The sequence below is a fragment of the Pseudophryne corroboree genome, chromosome 10, assembly GCF_028390025.1.
Source record: "Pseudophryne corroboree isolate aPseCor3 chromosome 10, aPseCor3.hap2, whole genome shotgun sequence".
Taxonomy (NCBI): domain Eukaryota; kingdom Metazoa; phylum Chordata; class Amphibia; order Anura; family Myobatrachidae; genus Pseudophryne; species Pseudophryne corroboree.
In genome coordinates, this window is record NC_086453.1 from 349,619,147 (window position 1) to 349,641,810 (window position 22,664).

A 22,664-nucleotide genomic window follows, 5' to 3' on the forward strand; every position below is an offset into this window, starting at 1 on the left:
GTGTGGTTCATCAAATTGACAGTATCTAGGTCGACAATGTTTAGGTCGACCACTATAGGTCGACAGTCACTAGGTCGACATGGATGGAAGGTCGACAAGGTTTCTAGGTCGACATGTGCTAGGTCGACGGGTCTAAAGGTCGACATGAGGATTTCTTTTTTTTTTTTTTTTGTCGTTTTCTTCGTAGAGTGACCGGGATCCCAAATTAGTGCACCGCGTCCCCTCGCATGGCTCGCTTCGCTCGCCATGCTTCGGGCATGGTGCCTTCGCTCCGCTACCGCTTCGCTCGGCACAGATTACCGTTCCAATCGTAGTCCACGTGGATCGTTAAGTATGAATAAATTAAAAAAAAAAAATGTGAAAAACTCATGTCGACCTTTAGACCTGTCGACCTAGCACATGTCGACCTAGAAACCCTGTCGACCTTCCATCCATGTCGACCTATAGTGGTCGACCTAAACATTGTCGACCTAGATACTGTCGATCTTCAGAGCAGATCCCCTGCGTGGACCCCACACAACAGCAGAAAGAGAAGGCCTTGGTCCAGGCTGACTGCCATGTACTACCCCTGGATTCAGCTATAGAAATACTGCTTTTTACTGTATATTAGTGTCAATGGAATATTAATACTATGGAACATTATTCATATTCTGTACGGACTGTCGTGATTTGTGCAGCTACAAAGGCGTATTATAAATTGCAGCGACTTTTAATTAAAGCCCAGGGCTGCCATGCAGAATGCAGCTAACCTTCATGGCAATGAAAGCATACAGGGCTGCGGAGCGCGGTCATTATTCCAGCACGCCAGTCACTTAGATGTCAGGCTGATGACAGGATCGCTGTACACGCCAAGCTGTTCAGTCAGCAGCTGACTCTCTGTCCCAGCGAGGTGGCTGCACCTGCAGTGTCTTCTCTGCCCTGATTACACACTCACACCGCCTGGCAATACACTTTCAATATGCAATCAGACAAAATTGGTATCCCGGAGTGAGGCTCTCATCAATCAGCTGGAGAGTCATAGAACACAAAGCACAGTGTACGGGAATGATCCTTCCAGTAACCTTCTGTACGCCGGGTGGGTGCAGTGTGCAGCGGAGAGCCCTGCTGCACTGGTGGGGGGGCACTGACCATGTGCCGACAAGGACAGGGTTCAGAGGTCATAGATCTCTTCCAGATATAGGGGGTGATTCCGAGTTGTTCGCTCGCTAGCTGCTTTTAGCAGCATTGCACACGCTAAGGCGCCGTCCTCTGGGAGTGTATCTTAGCTTTGCAGAATTGCGAACGAAAGATTAGCAGAATTGCGATTAAATAATTCTTAGCAGTTTCTGAGTAGCTCGAGACTTTCTCCTACACTGTGATCAGTTCAGTCAGTTTCGTTCCTGGTTTGACGTCACAAACACGCCCAGCGTTTGCCCAGCCACTCCCCCGTTTCTCTAGCCACTGCTGCGTTTTATCCTGACACGCCTGCGTTTTTCCGCACACTCCCAGAAAACGGTCAGTTTCCGCCCAGAAACACCCACTTCCTGTCAATCACACTCCGATCAGCAGAACGATGAAAAAACTTTGTTACGCCGTGAGTAAAATACCAAACTTTTGAGCCAATTTACTTGGCGCAGGCGCACTGCGAACATTGCGCATGCGCAGTTTGCGACTAATCGCTCCGTAGCGGAGAAAAATTACGAGCGAACAACTCGGAATGACCCCCCATAATCAGGATTAATGATAAGATAATACTGTGCAGAAGGTTTATGCCTGACACAGGGATTCGGACTGTAACATCCAGCCGCACCATCACCATAACCAGCTGTCCTGGGCACATCACCAGAGGGATCCTGGCCCTCAGTAAGAGCAGAACCCGCTCATTCATGTTACTTCTGAGGAGTTTCTAACTGATCGCAGGGTCAGCAAATGAGTAATATATAGAATTATAGAATAGGAGAAGTGTTACTATGCAGCTGTCATATATCCCAGTATACAGGACAGGAGAAGTGTTACTATGTAGCTGTCATATATCCCAGTATATACAGGAGAGGAGAAGTGTTACTATGCAGCTGTCATATATCCCAGTATACAGGACAGGAGAAGTGTTACTATGTAGCTGTCATATATCCCAGTATACAGGAGAGGAGAAGTGTTACTATGCAGCTGTCATATATCCCAGTATACAGGACAGGAGAAGTGTTACTATGTAGCTGTCATATATCCCAGTATACAGGAGAGGAGAAGTGTTACTATGCAGCTGTCATATATCCCAGTATACAGGACAGGAGAAGTGTTACTATGTAGCTGTCATATATCCCAGTATACAGGACAGGAGAAGTGTTACTATGTAGCTGTCATATATCCCAGTATACAGGACAGGAAAAGTGTTACTATGCAGCTGTCATATATCCCAGTATACAGGACAGGAGAAGTGTTACTATGTAGCTGTCATATATCCCAGTATACAGGACAGGAGAAGTGTTACTATGTAGCTGTCATATATCCCAGTATACAGGACAGTAGAAGTGTTACTATGCAGCTGTCATATATCCCAGTATACAGGACAGGAGAAGTGTTACTATGCCGTATCACATATCCCAGTATACAGGACAGGAGAAGTGTTACTATGTAGCTGTCATATATCCCAGTATACAGGACAGGAGAAGTGTTACTATGTAGCTGTCATATATCCCAGTATACAGGACAGGAGAAGTGTTACTATGCAGCTGTCATATATCCCAGTATACAGGACAGGAGAAGTGTTACTATGCCATATCACATATCCCAGTATACAGGACAGGAGAAGTGTTACTATGTAGCTGTCATATATCCCAGTATACAGGACAGGAGAAGTGTTACTATGCAGCTGTCATATATCCCAGTATACAGGACAGGAGAAGTGTTACTATGCCGTATCACATATCCCAGTATACAGGACAGGAGAAGTGTTACTATGTAGCTGTCATATATCCCAGTATACAGGACAGGAGAAGTGTTACTATGCAGCTGTCATATATCCCAGTATACAGGACAGGAGAAGTGTTACTATGCCGTATCACATATCCCAGTATACAGGACAGGAGAAGTGTTACTATGTAGCTGTCATATATCCCAGTATACAGGACAGGAGAAGTGTTACTATGTAGCTGTCATATATCCCAGTATACAGGACAGGAGAAGTGTTACTATGCAGCTGTCATATATCCCAGTATACAGGACAGGAGAAGTGTTACTATGCAGCTGTCATATATCCCAGTATACAGGACAGGAGAAGTGTTACTATGTAGCTGTCATATATCCCAGTATACAGGACGGGAGAAGTGTTACTATGCCGTATCACATATCCCAGTATACAGGACAGGAGAAGTGTTACTATGCTGCTGTCATATATCCCAGTATACAGGAGAGGAGAAGTGTTACTATGCAGCTGTCATATATCCCAGTATACAGGACAGGAGAAGTGTTACTATGTAGCTGTCATATATCCCAGTATACAGGACAGGAGAAGTGTTACTATGTAGCTGTCATATATCCCAGTATACAGGACAGGAGAAGTGTTACTATGCAGCTGTCATATAGCCCAGTATACAGGACAGGAGAAGTGTTACTATGCAGCTGTCATATAGCCCAGTATACAGGACAGGAGAAGTGTTACTATGTAGCTGTCATATATCCCAGTATACAGGACAGGAGAAGTGTTACTATGCAGCTGTCATATAGCCCAGTATACAGGACAGGAGAAGTGTTACTATGCAGCTGTCATATAGCCCAGTATACAGGACAGGAGAAGTGTTACTATGTAGCTGTCATATATCCCAGTATACAGGACAGGAGAAGTGTTACTATGCAGCTGTCATATATCCCAGTATACAGGACAGGAGAAGTGTTACTATGCAGCTGTCATATATCCCAGTATACAGGACAGGAGAAGTGTTACTATGTAGCTGTCATATATCCCAGTATACAGGACAGGAGAAGTGTTACTATGTAGCTGTCATATATCCCAGTATACAGGACAGGAGAAGTGTTACTATGCAGCTGTCATATATCCCAGTATACAGGACAGGAGAAGTGTTACTATGCAGCTGTCATATATCCCAGTATACAGGACAGGAGAAGTGTTACTATGTAGCTGTCATATATCCCAGTATACAGGACGGGAGAAGTGTTACTATGCCGTATCACATATCCCAGTATACAGGACAGGAGAAGTGTTACTATGCTGCTGTCATATATCCCAGTATACAGGAGAGGAGAAGTGTTACTATGCAGCTGTCATATATCCCAGTATACAGGACAGGAGAAGTGTTACTATGTAGCTGTCATATATCCCAGTATACAGGACAGGAGAAGTGTTACTATGTAGCTGTCATATATCCCAGTATACAGGACAGGAGAAGTGTTACTATGCAGCTGTCATATAGCCCAGTATACAGGACAGGAGAAGTGTTACTATGCAGCTGTCATATAGCCCAGTATACAGGACAGGAGAAGTGTTACTATGTAGCTGTCATATATCCCAGTATACAGGACAGGAGAAGTGTTACTATGCAGCTGTCATATAGCCCAGTATACAGGACAGGAGAAGTGTTACTATGCAGCTGTCATATAGCCCAGTATACAGGACAGGAGAAGTGTTACTATGTAGCTGTCATATATCCCAGTATACAGGACAGGAGAAGTGTTACTATGCAGCTGTCATATATCCCAGTATACAGGACAGGAGAAGTGTTACTATGCAGCTGTCATATATCCCAGTATACAGGACAGGAGAAGTGTTACTATGCAGCTGTCATATATCCCAGTATACAGGACAGGAGAAGTGTTACTATGTAGCTGTCATATATCCCAGTATACAGGACGGGAGAAGTGTTACTATGCCGTATCACATATCCCAGTATACAGGACAGGAGAAGTGTTACTATGCTGCTGTCATATATCCCAGTATACAGGAGAGGAGAAGTGTTACTATGCAGCTGTCATATATCCCAGTATACAGGACAGGAGAAGTGTTACTATGTAGCTGTCATATATCCCAGTATACAGGACAGGAGAAGTGTTACTATGTAGCTGTCATATATCCCAGTATACAGGACAGGAGAAGTGTTACTATGCAGCTGTCATATAGCCCAGTATACAGGACAGGAGAAGTGTTACTATGCAGCTGTCATATAGCCCAGTATACAGGACAGGAGAAGTGTTACTATGTAGCTGTCATATATCCCAGTATACAGGACAGGAGAAGTGTTACTATGCAGCTGTCATATAGCCCAGTATACAGGACAGGAGAAGTGTTACTATGCAGCTGTCATATAGCCCAGTATACAGGACAGGAGAAGTGTTACTATGTAGCTGTCATATATCCCAGTATACAGGACAGGAGAAGTGTTACTATGCAGCTGTCATATATCCCAGTATACAGGACAGGAGAAGTGTTACTATGCAGCTGTCATATATCCCAGTATACAGGGCAGGAGAAGTGGCACTATGCTGTATCCCATATCCCAGTATACAGGGCAGGAGAAGCGGTACTATGCCGTATCACGTATCCCAGTATACAGGGCAGGAGAAGCGGTATTATGCGGTATCACATATCCCAGTATACAGGGCAGGAGAAGCGGTACTATGCCGTATCACATATCCCAGTATACAGGGCAGGAGAAGCGGTACTATGCGGTATCACATATCCCAGTATACAGGGCAGGAGAAGCGGTACTATGCCGTATCGCATATCCCAGTATACAGGGCAGGAGAAGCGGTATTATGCCGTATCACATATCCCAGTATACAGGGCAGGAGAAGCGGTACTATGCGGTATCGCATATCCCAGTATACAGGGCAGGAGAAGCGGTATTATGCCGTATCACATATCCCAGTATACAGGGCAGGAGAAGCGGTACTATGCCGTATCGCATATCCCAGTATACAGGGCAGGAGAAGTGGTATTATGCCGTATCACATATCCCAGTATACAAAGAATAAGACCCTGGACCCAGTAACGTGGATTCCTTTCCTTACGTTTGATACGTCGTAATTCTCAAAAAACCTAAAATAGCAGGATGTATACTTTTATATTATGAGCAATGTATGGAGGCAAAAATCCAGAAGGAATTGGGTAATAGGGATTTTTTCTTCTAGAATTTTTCATGAATTATCAGAAATACTGTACCTAACCCAAAATATGACCGGCTTCTTCCATGTACATGTATGTATTCTTCCCATAAGGCCTGACATTGTGACTGGGTCCTGGAGCCAGGGCCAGCTAGACCACCAGGGGAACCTAGACAATCGCCTAGCACACAGAACAAATTTACTAAAGCTTCTAAAAGTGAAGAGAGGTGATGTTGCCCATAGCAACCAATCAGATTCTATCATTTCTCTATTGCATCCTAGAAATTGATAGACAGAATCTGATTGGTTGCTAAGGGCAACATCACCTCATCACTTTTAGAACTTTTAGTAAATTTACCCTATAGGGGCACATTCAGTTAAGGTCAGATCCATTCCGACATGCATTTGTCGGAATGGATCCGACAAGGGCTATTCAATGCCCATCTCATTTCGACTTGAAAAAAGTGGAATTGAGATGAGGGACTGGAGAGGGGGAGAGCCGCGGGCAGACGGGGGACAGCAGCGCTGCAGGAGGATGTGGCACAGCCGCCAGACCTCACGGCAGCGTCCATCCGGCTCCAGCAAGCGGGACCTCACTTGCTGGAGCCGGGTGGACGCTGCCGTGAGCGGCGGCTGTGACACATCCTCCTGCAGCGCTGTGCTGTAGCGCGTCTCTCCCCTGTCTGCCCGCGGCTCCCCCCCCCCCCCCCCCCCCCTCTCCTCCACTCAGGTCTCTCATCTCAGTTCAACTTTTTTTTTAAGTCGAACTGAGATGGTCGGAAACGGGGCCAAAACCTGTCAAATTTTACCCCATTTCCCTCAGAAGTACGTGAATCGGCGGTTATACCGCAGATTCACGTACTATTCCACAACTCGAATTCCCCGACTTGTTGAATAAAAATGCTGGGGACTGAATAGGTCGGAACCCTTTCCGAGCTGAAAAAGTCGAAAACTGCCGTCTTTTCGACAAGACTGCAGTTTCGACCTTAATTGAATATACCCCATAGTGTCACTCATTGTGTCATTACTTTCACCGGTGTGCCCTGGCCACTGATTTGGAGGAAACGTAGCCACCTTAGCTTCAGCGTGTGGGTAATGGGACCAGGTAATGAGCTCCAACCACATAAGAAGGTGAGTAGTGAGGGTAGGGTAGTGTTTAGAGGATGGGTTGCAAGGGGCAAACGCCGGCCCTGCCGGGGGCAATGGGCAGCATTTTACCCGTCCTATGTGCCCTCTGCCTGAAACTAACATATATACCGTGTATTTTCATATACTGGCCAGTTGTGTATTGTACAGTACTTATACTGTCGTGTGCCCTTTTATTCTGTTATATAGCTATGCTTTCATATTTACTCCCTTGTAATGTGGACACCTTGAGGCACCTTATAAATAAAAGATAATATTTATATATGGATAAGCGGTTACCATATCGCTAGTCGGGATCCCAGACCTCACAATGCCAACGCCAGAATCCCGACTAGCGGTGAAATGCCGACGCCGGAATCCTGGCGCCACAGGCTTTTCTCCCTCTGTGGGTTAGCACGACACCCATAGAGGGAGAATAAATCCTGTGGCGAGCCACCGTGCCCGCAGCATGGCAAACGCTCGCCCTGTTGCTTTCGTACCGGTGGCCGGGATACCGCTGTCGGTATAATGATCCCAGCCTCCGGTTTTACATATTGATCCCTATATATGTATTCAGTATGATTTGCATAGTATTAACGTACATTTTGGTACGTAGGTATGTAAATATGTATATATTTAATTTGATTATTTATTAAACATGTATAAATGTATGTTTGCACTAAATTCACACATTTTAGAATTGGAAAAAAACCCCAGAAGCCTCTTATATTATGTATAACATTGCTACTGTATGTTTGAGACCATTTCTGTACTATTTTGTTACTTACTGTAAGGCTGGGTACACTCTTGCCGATGTCAGTGACATCGTGCAGGATCTCCCGCAAACAATATCGTTCATACACACTGAACGCTATTGTTTGCGTCTCGTCAGTGACGGCATGCACCCACATCCAAGTAATGCAGCGTAATCTCAGTCCCGTTGTACATCTGTCCCCAGCCTTATCCCCCATCAATGTGCTATCTCCCCACCTCCCCCATCATAATCATTCTCTCCCCTTCAAGCCCTTTCCTTTCTCTCTCATCCTTTCTTATAACCCCCTTGCTTCTTTTAGCACCTATGTCTCTGTTGTAATGATCAGTACCCAATAAGGAGATACCCTGCATATTCCTGTGTAAAGGCGCACCTGACTATATGGCACTTTTGTGTTGCAGACGCAGTTGCGGGACGGAAAGCGGGAGAGCATCATCAGCACGCTATTTGTGTCGCCATCAGACATTGAGAACGGGCAAAGCATCACGTGTCGGGCCACCAATAAAGCTGTACCGAGTGGGAAGGATACCACCGTCAGCATCAACATTCAACGTGAGTCATATTGTGTTGTGCTTACTATACAGCCGGACTGATGCGTGTCCCTGCTCAGGGTCATCTTCATGAGTGTACAGTCAGTAAGTCGGCACATACTCACACTGCCGGAGACCTCACTCATTGGATTCCGGAACTGCAGACCCCCTGCATTGGGGCGGATATGCCGAGCAGTTTCCTACCCCCACATCTCTGTATTGTCCAAGCTATGACCCCTCCAGTCCGTTTCCTAAGGATCTGCCATTGGTCATATATCAACCTGTACATAGCCACGATGACCAGTGTAACCCTGCCAGTCTGAGGAATGTCTTATACGCTACAATGGTTTGCCAGTAACCCTCTTCAAATAAACACCCAAAAACAGGGGAAATATCCCCTCTAGCTAACTCCGCGAATAATATTACCAGGATTCGTTCTGCAAACACGTATGGATCACTGTATGCAGTAACGTAACCGCAATGACGTATATTTCATTCCCCTGAACAGATGTTGGCAGTGAAGTATGACACTGTGGGGCAGATTTATTAAGCCTGGTGAAGTGATAAAGTGGAAGGTGATAAAGTACCGGCCAATCAGCTCCTAACTGCCATGTCACAGGCTGGGTTTGAAAAATGACAGTTAGGAGCTGATTGGCTGGTACTTTATCTCCATCCACTTTATCTCTTCGCCAGTCTTAGTAAATCTGCCCCTGTGTCACTTACCAGCTTTGGACCTTATATTTCACACATCAGTAAAATAAAGTCTTGTTTAAGGGTATTGGGCTGCTCCTGGCGGAGTCAGCGCAGACCAGGATCCTCTCCTCATTGGACGTCAGATAGCGCAGATTCCTTCCTGTCTGTGATTAGAGATTTATTAGTTGTGATCTTGAAAAGCCATTAAGCAGATATTAAGCTGTAAAGATGGCTGTGACAGGGCGGCTGACAACACGGATAAGCACTTTGCTTTTATTACAGCCTCACTATAGTTCATTAATGTGAGTGCATCTAACGCCCACTTTCTATCAGCGCCATAATCAGCCAGAAACATCGCCCTTATATTCCGCTAATACAGGGTTAGGGGGGCAGAGGCAGCTTACCGGCCCCACCGGCGAGCCACAATAAAACGCCACTTTATCAAATGCATTCTAGCAGTGTACTGCGGGGGTTATTCAGAGTTGTTAGCAATTGGGCAAAACCATGTTACACTACAGGAGGGGCAGATGTAACATGTGCAGAGAGAGTTAGCTTACAATATGGAATGCAGCACTTACCAACATCTCTACATGTAAAACCATCATATATTCCAATATTGCTCCATTACAACTGAGTGAACCTGGACTTTGGGCCTTATTCAAGTTTGCTAGCAAACCAAAGAAAGCACACTAATGGGCAAAACCATGCTGCACTGCAGGTGGGGCAGATGTAACATGTGCAGAGAGAGTTAGATTTTGGTGGGGTGTGCTCAAACTGAAGTTACAGTGTAAAAATAAAGCAGGCAGTATTTACTCTGCACAGAAACAAAATAACCCACCCAAATCTAAGTCTCTCTGCACATGCAGGGCCGGTTCTACCCCTTGTGGCGCCCAGTGCGAGAGTTTCCACTGCCCCCCCCCCCCCCCCCGGTGGCAAAACAGTTAGTGTGTGTGTGTGTGTGTGGGGGGGGGAGGGGAGGGGCGTGGCTTCATAGGGGAGGGGCATGGCCAGTTATGCTCCCAGTAGCTGTGCCCCTCAGTTGATTTGCCCCTGTAGATATGCCCCCTCTTTATTTGCCCCCAGTATTTGTGCCTCCTCTTTATTTGCCCCAGTAGTTGTATCCCCTCTTTATTTGCCCCCAATATTTGTGCCTCCTCTTTATTTGCCCCCAGTAGTTGTGCCCCCTCTTTATTTGCCCCCAGTATTTGTGCCTCCTCTTTATTTGCCCCCAGTAGTTGTGCCCCCTCTTTATTTGCCCCCAGTATTTGTGCCTCCTCTTTATTTGCCCCAGTAGTTGTGCCCCCTCTTTATTTGCCCCCAGTATTTGTGCCTCCTCTTTATTTGCCCCCAGTAGTTGTGCCCCCTCTTTATTTGCCCCCTGTCGCTGTGCCCCCTATCGCCGCTTACAAACACACACACAAAATAATAAAAACAATACTTACCACTGCCCCGCTCCTGCTTCTTCTGCTGCTGCTGCTCCGTCAGTCTGGCCGCCCGCTCGCTCCTCTCTATGGGAGAGACGTCATGACGTCTCTCCCATAGCGCCGCACAGACGCTAGAGGTCAATAACGACCTCTAGTGTCTGTGCCTGGAGCCGGCTGCAGCGGACGCCCACACAGCCCACGGCGTCTGCTGCAGCCGGGGAGCGGGGTGCGGGCAGGCGGCGGTGCCTGCGGGGTGACTGCGGCCGCGCCCCCAGGCTGCAGCGCCCCAGGCAAAGGCACTGCTTGCCCGCACCAAGATCCGCTCCTGTGCACATGTTACATCTGCCCCCCAGCAGTGCACATTCCGAGTTGATCGCTAGCTGCCGTTGTTCGATGCTTAGCGATCGGTAAAAAAAATGGCTAATCTGGCCATGCGTATGCGCCGCAATGCGCACGCGCGTCATACGGGTACAAAGTCCATTGTGGTTTTTCACTGGTTCTAGCGACGATTCCAATCGCACAGACGGCCGCAAGGTGATTGACAGAAAGAGGGCGTTTCTGGGTGTCAACTGACCGTTTTCAGGGAGTGCTTAGAAAAACGCAGGCGTGTCGGGGAAAACGCAGGCGTGGCTGGGCGAGTGTGTGACGTCAAAAGCCGCCCCTCCGTCGTTAGAATCAATGCACATGAAGAGTGACTACAGGGCTGGTCTTGTTTTGCACAAAAATATTTTGCAGGCGCTCTGCTGCACAAGCGTTCGCACTTCTGCAAAGCGAAAATACACTCCCCGGTGGGCGGCGATAATGCGTTTGCACGGCTGCTAAAAACTGCTAGCGAGCGATCAACTCGGAATGACCCCCATGGTTTTGCCCAATTGCTAACTTTTTTGGTTTGCTTACAACTCTGAATAACCCCCAGTATCAGTATTGCTATTCCAATGATCAAATGTAGGGGGAAATTTAATAGCCTGCGAGAGTCTGCCTGTATTTTTAAAGCGGCAGGTTGGTTTTGGCAGGTAAATGATCACCGCTTTAAAAATACGGGTAGACACGCACAAAGTCCCGCACATCAGCAACTCGCAGCCAATTAAATTGCTCCCATTGCGTTTGCTGTAACCATAAAGTATGACCTAAAGATACTGTAAATCCTATATTAACCAATCCTTTGTGATAGCAACTTGCACGGAGAACGTACAATATGATAATTGTGCAAATTAAATACCCAGAATCCATGTGACCTGAGACTTGATATTGCAGTATAGAAAAGGTGGTATATCTGCGGGAAATAAACAGTGAGATTGACCCTTGTGCTATAATCAGGCCAGGACCTATTATAAGTATGTGTGTCACTGCAGGGTGACAAAGGCGAGACCATTAGCTGTCCCTCTCGCCGTGGGAGCGCAGTGACACAAAGCAGACCGGACCTATGTCCAATTAACGGTGTCACAATTGCTGCAGGGCGACTGGCCGAAACCTCCACGTCTCGCACCCTTATCTCTGAATATTCTGAATAATACCGTGAATTCCTTTCCCAAACCTGCGTGTAACAATGGCATTTATAGCCGTGTTTCACTAATAAGTAATGGCACAGGAATTGTCGGGCATTAAATAGCACCTTCTTTTCGGGACATACTAATTGGATGGATGAAAGAGGCAACAGCTATCCGAAGACTTTGAAATGAGATTTGGAATAAAGATCTTGCTCGCTCGGCATTGCTTACGTGGAAAAGCAATTAAAAATGCTATTAACGGCTACGAACTGCATCTGGAACAGAAGAACACACGTTGGAAAATAATTATAATTAACCCTAATTCTGCCGGCAAATATTTAGGCCTAGTTGCAGTGTCTCCTAGATATGAGGCGTAGGCTGCTCCGGGCATCCAGCTTAACGCGTTTCCAGTCTTATTAGTCATAATTAGTCACAAATGCTCATTATTGTAGCTTAGCAGTATTCTGCCACTAATTGGACACCATTCATTCAAAGAGAATATAGCGGCAGTGTCGGCCCACCACGAGACCTAACGTGCAAGCTTCCTATAGTCACAGAATCCTGCCGCATCATGTCCGGTAAAGGTTACTGAATTTGTTTTAAAAAACATAATTAAATGGAAAAAGATATTTCTAGATGTTCCTGAACTGCCGCACTCTTCCCCTCCTCCAACACACACCTTAAACCCTTTTCCCAATCCTTTGTGGCATTAGCGCCCCACCGGTGGCCATTATCATTTGGGGGGAGGGGGGGGGCAGAATAGCGATGTCTGGGGTCAGAGACCGCTACATCACTACCAGGGGGCCGGACTTCCATAGAAAATGTCAGGGGACGGAGCCCATTTGTATGCAGTCACATCCCATGTAACTATGCCAGTGAAGTGGGTATCTGGGCCATTTACCCAGAGCCGGCCTTAGGCATAGGCAAACTAGGCAAATGTCTAGGGCATTTGGTATGCTTAGGGGCACCAGCAGCTTCTGCTGATTAAAATGATATGCGGCATGCCTATATTCTGTGTGTGACTGCGGCTGTATCTGCATACAAAATGCTACATTGCAGTGTATTCCTGGAAATCACTGTAATGTAGCATTTCGTATGCAGATACAGCCACAGTCACACACAGAATATAGGCATGCTGCATATCATTTTAATCAGCAGAAGCTGCTTGTGCATCCTAGCCACATAGTAATGCAAATAAGATGCATTTTCATAAACAAAAGGCGCCTGACGTCAGCAGAACTGCCAGCTGACTCATGCCGGGCATCTCCTGCAGAACTAGCGGCGGTGCTAGGGGGCACCGGCCAAAATCTTGCCTAGGGCATCATATTGGCTAGGGTCAGCTCTGCATTTACCAACAGGGTACAGCAGCAGAGATCTCTGCAACAGTCCCTCTTTTGCCTACCGTGAAAGCAGTCTGCACACTGTAGCTTTCTGGGGACTGTGAAAATGGCCGGTGTACCAGCCGAGATGTTTGGAACCTCGTCCCGGTAGCTAAAGGCTACAGGATTGCAAATTATTCAGAGAGGGATCTTCTGATCCCTCTCCAGCCTAAACTGAAAACAGGCAGTACGGTGATAAGCGTTACTTTGTACTCTTTACTAGGAACATCTTCTAAGCAGGAGCATTTGATCAATTGATAATAAAATGAATCTCTTGTTGCCACAATACGCAGCCCATAGATTTTATCATCTCTCATGTACATCTCATTTTCATTGGCTGTTTCTGGAAGGGTGCAAAACTCTCCGTGAAAAGTGCATCAGAGACATCACCCTAAAAATTATGTAACCTGAAATCCTATGGAGAGTGTCATAAATCAGAATAATAAATGAAGCATAATAAAAATTGAATAGGACATAAAGTAAATAAATTGAAAGGTTTGTACTGGACGCAGCATACCTATATGTGCGGCTACTACAGACCAGTACGTCCCAATGTACATCTGCACAACATTGAGTCCCAAGTTAATCCTTGGGACACCTACCTGCCTCCAGCCCGATCAGCAGGACTTACCACCATAGAGGTGACAGGCAGTCGGAGTGATTGCAGGTCTCCCTACGGAGATGGTTCACTCCAAGAAGCTAATCCAGTTGTCTGCAATTAGCATAGCCCAAGTTTAGCACTTTAGGCAACACCACCGCCTGTAGGAACACAGGGGTCTATTTACTAAGCCTTGGAAGGAGATAAAGTATCAGCCAATCCGCTCCTAACTGTCATTTTTCAAACACAGCCTGTCACATGGTAGTTAGGAGCTGATTGGCTGGTACTTTATCTCCAGCCAATGCTTAGTAAATAGACCCCTAAGAGTCAGTCTCTTGCAGTAATGCCGGAACAGCTTTTCTCCTACCCTGCTGCAGGCATCTTATAATGACATACAATAAAACTACTTTGCCTCCTATGGTAACGAGTGTGAGGTAATTGTTAACTTCATAAAAGAGCTGCATTGGAACGCTAGGGTAACACTGAGCTAGGTCATTTACCTATAAGATACATGTCTGAGACTACGAGTTGTGATTTATGCTAGAATATAGATAGCAAATGTGGAAAAGATGACAAGCTTGTATATACCTTGTGACTCAATGACCCTCATGTGAAAAATGGCCCTTGTCAAGGTCACTAATACCCTTCTCACCACTAAATCTAAGGGTCATTTTCCATCCTTATCCTCCTTGACCTGTCAGCCGTCTCCGACACATTCAGTCATCCTCTCCTCCCCTAAACCCGACACTCTCTTTGGCTCCAAGACACTGCTCTCTCATGGCTGTCCTCCTACCGTCCTAACCGGTCCCTCTCTGTCTTTAACAACACCTCCCCCTCTCTTCCTGTTGGGAGTTCCACAAGGCTCTGTCCTCATCGGGTCATTCAGTCTCCATTTAATCACCTGTATACTGATGCTACACAAATATACTTCCATCCTTGAACCTCTCATCCTTTACCCTCCCGGCACTTTCCGATGTGATAGACCTCCTGACACTTATCTCACGCCCCCTATCCTCCCTTCTTATCTCTTCCCAGTTTACCACCAGTCCCCTAGACTGTAAGCTGTCGCGGGAAGAACCCTTTACAAACTCGTTTCTCCCCATGTACTAGCCTTGTCTCCAGTGTGCCCTCACTCACTCAGCGGCCCAGATCCTACCTGCTTTCCCTCCCACTTTGTGGCGCCATATAAATAGTAATAATAATGTCCTATATTTACAGATCCGCCATTGGTCAACCTTACGGTGGAGCCGCAGCCTATTCTGGAAGATAATGTGGTGAAGTTTCATTGTGCAGCTAAGGCCAACCCTGCAGTGACCCAATACCGGTAAGATTGCCATGTCACAGTAGAAGGTACATTACCCAATGTCTTATGGTACAGTATGTAATACAGGCATCTGAATACACCAACAGACGCAGCTAAGACACCAACAGATACATGCAGAAAAGTAGCAACCAATGCATTAGCGTGTTATTATATGGCCATACAATACAGGTGCCACTGGCTGCTGCCAGATTTCATATCCCAGTTGTTGAGCGGTGTGTATTGTAGTAAAACTGCAGCAATTGCAGAAATTCTTATCCTGTACTTGCTTCACATTACACAATGCATGTTGTAGTCTGCCAGATCCTTTGGGTATTACACAAGATATGCTCCTGTTTTATCCTCCAAAATATTAGCATATACTATATATAAAAAAATGTGTGTATGTGTGTTCCAGCATAACTCTGGAATGCCTGGAGCAATTTACACCAAACTTGGTACACATATGACATACAATCTGGAAAGAAATACTGTGGGGGTCAGACACCCCTAGCACCCCGGGGGTGGGGGTGACATGTTAAAATCCATAGTTTTGACATTAGTGCCAAATCCATAGTTTTTGGGGGTCGCTAAACTAATTGGTGACAGTCTCGATGACATGTAAGCCCAAGTTTAGTCGAATAGAATCAATAGAGCTCTAAATACCCGGGCAACGCCGGGTAAGGAACGTTTGTTTGTTTGTACGAGATAAACTCAGGAACTGCTAAACGCATTTTTTAAATTGATGTGTTCCTTAGACTGTCCGTTAACATATAGGCTATGTAGCTTCACGCTAATTCTTTTAGGGGTTGGGTAGTGAACTTAAACTTGAAGATGGGCGCAATGAAAATAGCATAATTGCGTGAAAATTTCCATGCGGGCAAAAAGCTAGTATATATATATATATATAACAATGATGAGGAATGTAATGAATGGTTAGAGACGTGTGCCCCCAGCTCTCTCTGTATCACATCCTGCAATTATTCTCATGTATGAACTGAACTCATTTTTCATCTGCAAGATACAAAAAGGCCTTAAAACTGCAGCCACTTCATTCTAAGGAGCGTGTTCTGCACCCGGTCACAGGGAACAAGGCTGTGATGTATTTGCACCATTAAATCCATTCTAAAAATAGACTCCAGCCTCACATTAGCTGTTGTTGTGCCAGGTGTGGGAAGCATTAAGCCTCCACTGTATGGACTGGGTTATACGTATTAAGATATTTTATAATTGCACCCCTTGAAAGGTGTACAAAACAATGTCAGACTGTATACAGTAATATGGTGTATACGTGGCTTTTGCGTGATTTATTACATAAAACAAAATAATGAATATACATTATAATTGATGTTATTATAAGCGTTAGTGCATTGAAGTGGTATTAATAGTAGTTGGAGGTCTGACTCAGATTATTCCATAATTCATAAATGACATTGATAAATGTAGAACGCGGTGATCTCAGATCACATGACTCATTGTTCCATGATAGAACACAGGGCCTGGTTCAGAGATTTACGGAAGTCCGCTTTTCACGCAAAACTATTATTTTTTATAGCTGTGTATGCACTCCGTTTTATGGGCGTTCTGAAACCAGTGGCTGCATGGTTTTGCAAGACATCCTGCGTTATCTGAGGGTCACTCATATGTCCAATGGCCACCCGATGTCCACGCATTTGATCTGATGCTGCATCTTTGGACACAGCTGCGGATAAGAGAAGCCAGCAGTGCCCGCCTTGTGTAAAAAGACGTCCATTGCCGGCTTTTGTGTATCTTCGCACATCCTCAGAAGTGCAAGGCGAAAAACTGTTAATGTGTCTTTTCCTTTTTTCTCTTAAAATACTGCTCTATATATCCTGATTAATGATTTTAATGAATCAGAAGATTAATGGGACATCTACTTGATGCTGTTATTTCTTTGTTTTCTCAGTGCAAACCCCTCCCATCAGACAGTGCACCTACACAAAGCACTCACTTCACACAACTCTTCCCATCTTTCGGTGAGCCTTCTGAAAGCCCTTATTCCACCCAACTCCTCCCATTATCTGGAGCACCTACAGAAAGTCCTAACGCCATCATCCATTGTGCTTACAGAAAGCCCTCACTCCACCCAACTCCCCCATCAGTCAGTGCGCCTACAGAAAGCCCTCAGTCCTCCCAACTCCCCCCCCCCCCTTCGTTCAGTGTGCCTACAGAAACCTTTCACTCCTCCCATCATTCTTAGAGTTTACAGAAAGCCCTTACTCCACCCAACTCCCCCCATCATCCAGTGTGCCTACAGAAAGCCCTCACTCCTCCCATTATTCGGTGAGCTTACAGAAAGACCTTACTCCTCCCAACTCCCCCTATCATCTGGTGTGCCTACAGAAAGCCCTCACTTCACCCAACTTTTCCAATCATCTGAAGCATCTACAGAAGCCCTCACTCTACCCAAGTCCTCCCATCAGTTAGTGCAAATACAGAAAGCCAACACTCCCCCCAACAGTCAGTAGGCCTCCAGAAAGCCCTCACTTCACCGAACAGTCAGTGTGCCTACAGCAAGCCCTCACTCTACCCCCAACAGTCAGTGCACCTACAGAAAGCCCACACTTCCCCTAAACAGTCAGTGCACCTACAGAAAGCCCTCACTCCATTCAACTCCCCCATCATCCCATCACCTACAGAAAGCCTCACTCCTCCTAACTCCCCCCATAATCTGGAGCGCCTACAGAAAGCCCTCCCTCCACCCAACTCCCCCATCATCCCATGCACCTACAGAAAGCCCTCACTCCACCCAACACACCCACCAGTCAGTGTGTGCATACAGAAATCCCTCACTCCACCCAACTCCCCCATCATCCCATGCGCCTACAGACAGCCCTCACTCCACCCAACTTCTCCATTATCCCATGCACCTACAGAAAGCCCTCACTCCACCCAACTTCTCCATTATCCCATGCACCTACAGAAAGCCCTCACTCCATCCAACTCCCCCATCATCCCATGCACCTACAGAAAGCCCTCACTCCACCCAACTCCCCCATCAGTCAGTGTATGCCTACAGAAAGCCCTCACTTCACCCAAATCCCCCATTGGTCAGTGCGCCTACAGGAAGGCATCACGCCGGCCCAGCTCCCCCCTCAGTCAGTGCGCCTACAGGAAGCCATCACTCCAAACAACTACCCCATCAGTCAGTACGCCTACAGAAAGCTATCACTCCGCCCAACTCCCCCCATCCGTCAGTATGCCTACAGAAAACCCGCACTCCGCCCAGCTCCCCCCCATCAGCCACTGCCTTATATCTGTATTAAGAAAATGCATTAAGAAATATTGGGGTGATTAGCGGGCGTTGCATTTTAAACCTCTGTTTCCTACCTTAGGTTATTGCATATCTTAGCTAAGAAGGAAATGTGTATTTGGCAATATCAAGATGTGCTTACAGACCAATCTAAAAAATCAATATCAGGTGGAGAACAATATTTAATTAAAAGACAAGTTAATTTAGAAAGGTAATTTATTGTTAGATGTGCAGGTAATCCGGGGTCCCTTCTCGGCTGGTGTCTCACAGGCCAGCATTAAATGCTAGACCGGCTGCCAGGGAGACGCAGGCCACAACTGCGCACTCACTGCCGCGCATTTACACAGAGGACAAAGAGGTACAAAGACTGCACTGAACTCCACGTAATGCTAGTAAATGAGGCAGACGTATGCTGTGGTGCAGTACAAGTGAGGGAGACCCTACAGACAGGTACAGGTATAAATTACATACAGTATACAGCATATGCAATACGCAGCACTTCTAAGGAGAAAGGGAAATATATGTGCATACATTTCCTCCGCCGACACACAGCTACAGTCATTAGAACAGTATGGGGTGCGCGGAGGTACAGTACTTAATGCCATGGTTTACACGCATATGACAGTAATGTATAGAAATGGATAAACGCAGCTTATAGACCATGGCACATATTACCCGTGTGATGAAAGGGATCACATTTGCCTGTATGAACATTGCGCGCAGCCTCTTGTAAAGGTTAATCATCATTGCGGAATAGCTGCGAGAGGAACACATCTCAATGAGCAACAAGATGAAAGGAACCAAAGTGTCTTCCAGGAGTTGTTGCTTCATAAACGGAGAAGACAGAGGGTTAGATGCTGGTAAATAGACGACGTGCGTGAGAACAGACTGCCCAGAACAACAGGGACCCTGTGCTGGGACCTGGCATGCTGTCAGCAGATAAATACTAATAGAACCTTTTATCCCGCTCCCCTCACTCCGCGTCAGCGTCGTCTCAGGCAGAGGAGGTTTTGCTGCAAGTCTGTGTCTGTATTTATGTATGAAGAGTGCCTGAATGCAGATTAGTACAAAGAGATGTTTTCCAAAAAAAAACAACAACAAAAAATGGAGAAAAATATTTTAATATATAGACGCAATCCTAGACTTCCCGCACGTGGAGATGGAATGTGTCTCTACAGAGGTGGAACTGCCCGCACCTCCTGTCATGTCAGCCCAGGCAGGGCCTCACTGCACATCCACAGAAGGAGAAGAGCAGTGACCGTGGGGCGACGGTCTGCTCCACTGCCCACCTCCCGCAATGTGGTGTTCTGTCGGGGTAGATATGAGGTGTAGAGACCATCGGTCCGTGGGGGTATATATACAGACATAGGGGTGTATTCAAGTCATGTCGGATCCTTTCCGACAGAAAGGATCTGACATGTGAGTATTCAATGCCCGGCCACACCCGACAGGTTTGGCCAATTACCGACAATACCAATCCGACTTTTTTTTAAAGCTGTCAGGTTTGGCCGCGCTTCTGACAATACACATGGAAGCGGCCGATCCGCGTGCTTTATGACAGGTTTCCGACAAGTCGGATTTCCCGACTTGTCATTAAAAAGGGGGCAGCTTTGAATAGGTCGGAACCCCTTCGGACCTAAAACAGTCGGAAACTGCCGTCTTTACGACAAGACTGCAGTTTCCGACTTCAATTGAATACCCCCCCATACAGTACAAAAAAACAGAATGTCCATTTATAAGAACGCTCTCCATTGCCCCAAAAGGCTTAGGGGACACTGCAGCTGACGAGATAGGACCCAATCTGCACATGTACAGTATGTAAACCATTGGTTGGCGTATATCTCTGAATTAGCCCCATAGACAGTTTGCGGTGGAGGCCTAGTCACGCCCCTGCACCTTAAATATAAAAGGCCGGCCTCACAATCCCTTGCGTGCTTCGTGTGCAGCTCGCTGCCTTTTGGATGACTGTTGATGAGATTTGTGGCGTGTTTGTTAAGATTTTTAAGTGACGTTGGAATAATTAATTCTGCTGGATTTCATTTATTTATTACTTAGAACACCAGAATCACTGGGGATAGATTGTCATCTAACAATGGCTCGGATGCAATAGTGCCCTGCAAACTCGTCTTAGCGAATGTTTTCCTCCGACTTCCAACCACCCCTCATATAGGAAGCCGGATAATCTTCTAAAACGGTTTATTTAGCGTAGATCTGAATGTGCACTCCCACGTACAACATATATTGATGTTGCAATAAATTAAAAGCATTCAACCATGTAATGCCTGACTTCTCTCCCATTATTAACAGGTGCTTCGCAATTCAAGATGCATTTAATAGTTTTGCAGATGCAAGAGCTGAGCTTTAGAATGCGAGGCGGCGCATATCTCAGAACACACATGTGTGGTTTTCATTAGGATCTAACAAGCAGAAGCAGAATTCAAATCTGTCCAGGACTGGCGCCGACGCCGCAGCCCCCCCCCAGGATCGCTATGTGCGAAGGATTTCATTTTGGTGATTGATGCCCTCTCTACCACGATCTGACACTTCTGAAGTCTTTAAAAGTGCGGATTGGAAGTTGTGTTCATTTAGCAGCTTTCGTTATTAGGAAGCAGGCACTGCGTGATGCAGATGCCCACAATTCCCACAAAGGCTGACTGATATAAATATGTTTCCAGCCTTCTCATTTAAGCAGAATATTGTGTCCAGGCAGTAAGCTCCGTTGTGGGACCGTTGTGCGGACGCAGCCTGCTTTAGTTAGGATGATAGTTGGCGTGGGTGGATGTAGGGCTTGTATTGCATATTCACTGAGGGGAAGAGCGGCCACATTATGGGTGATTGAGAAGCCGTTTTGTATTGGGTAAGGGGTAGTATATTCACTTTCATCCAGCGTAGGCGTAGCCAAAGTATATCTCACATTCCACTATAAGTGCCATGTTATTTATCATTAGTAATCACAATATTGCAAAGCTTATTGATTAGCTAACCCCAGCATGTACTGTTGCTCCCTATATTATAGCGACACGATCGGAACGTTTGTCGTTATGAATCCCGGTTTCTTAATGTTGAATTGCTTCGTCCTACGTACAGAACTGTGCTAGATTGTTACATTGCAGAGATAATCTTGTATTGTAGAATACTGGATTGCATCTGACATTAAGCGTGGACACATAACCTCCTCTCAGAGTGGGCTGGTTCTGTGCGAAGCAAAACACACTGGAAATCCTTTTAAATGAGTTGAATGTAAATGCTCAGTATGTAGGTCACTAATTAAATTAATCCATCAGCAGAGAGCAAGGTCACAGTAAACACTTTTAGTCCATCTTAATATTCATTTAGGCTGGTGTTTGCACAAGTTGTACCAGACTCCGTAGCGCCGTTTACCGGGCACTGTAGTCTTTAACCCGTGTCCAGAGACGCTCCGTTCCACAGATGCAATTTATAATCATTTCACAGTTAATGTGGACGGGGAGCCCGGCGTAGCCGACAGAGCGGAGAGACGGAAAAGCCTTGAAAGGTGCACGGACCTCACTTAGCTGTTAAACAAAGTCATTTTTCTTGAAAACAAAAGTAACACATACGGTGTTCTGCTTCCCATATGTTCAGCCCATGTCTATAGTGCCTGCTGTTATTAGGCCATTGACCTGAGTCTAGGCACACCATCGCCCAGGGATACTAATTAAGCTAAATGAGTTGTGGATCTGTCACTATCACAATTATATTTAAAAGCTAGTTATATACTTATTTGTGCTAAATAAGACATTATACAGTACAGTACAGTAATCGGCCTAATGCGTCGCCACTTGTGCCTTCTACTGAACCTAGTCCAGGTATGACATGTTTGTACCTCCACTATACACCAGATTGCATGCCTGCTTCGTGCACTAGCCACCAGATTGTATAGTAGGTATGCTTAGTACACTAGCCACCAGATTGTATGTCCAATTTGCACACTATACACCAGATTGGAGGCCTGCTTTGTCACTCTCCAC

At 46.0% G+C, this 22,664-nt stretch overlaps 1 protein-coding gene across 3 annotated transcripts in view; it reads left to right on the forward strand.

Moving 5' to 3' along the window:
• Positions 1-22,664, forward strand: part of KIRREL3 (kirre like nephrin family adhesion molecule 3) — a 1,017,151-nt gene that overhangs the window by 867,014 nt on the left and 127,473 nt on the right. For all 3 annotated transcript variants that reach the window (XM_063943670.1, XM_063943671.1, XM_063943672.1), the window contains exons 6-7: positions 8,392-8,542; positions 15,320-15,425. In XM_063943670.1, coding sequence (XP_063799740.1) covers positions 8,392-8,542; positions 15,320-15,425 — 257 coding nt within the window. The remainder of the gene's footprint in view (positions 1-8,391; positions 8,543-15,319; positions 15,426-22,664) is intronic.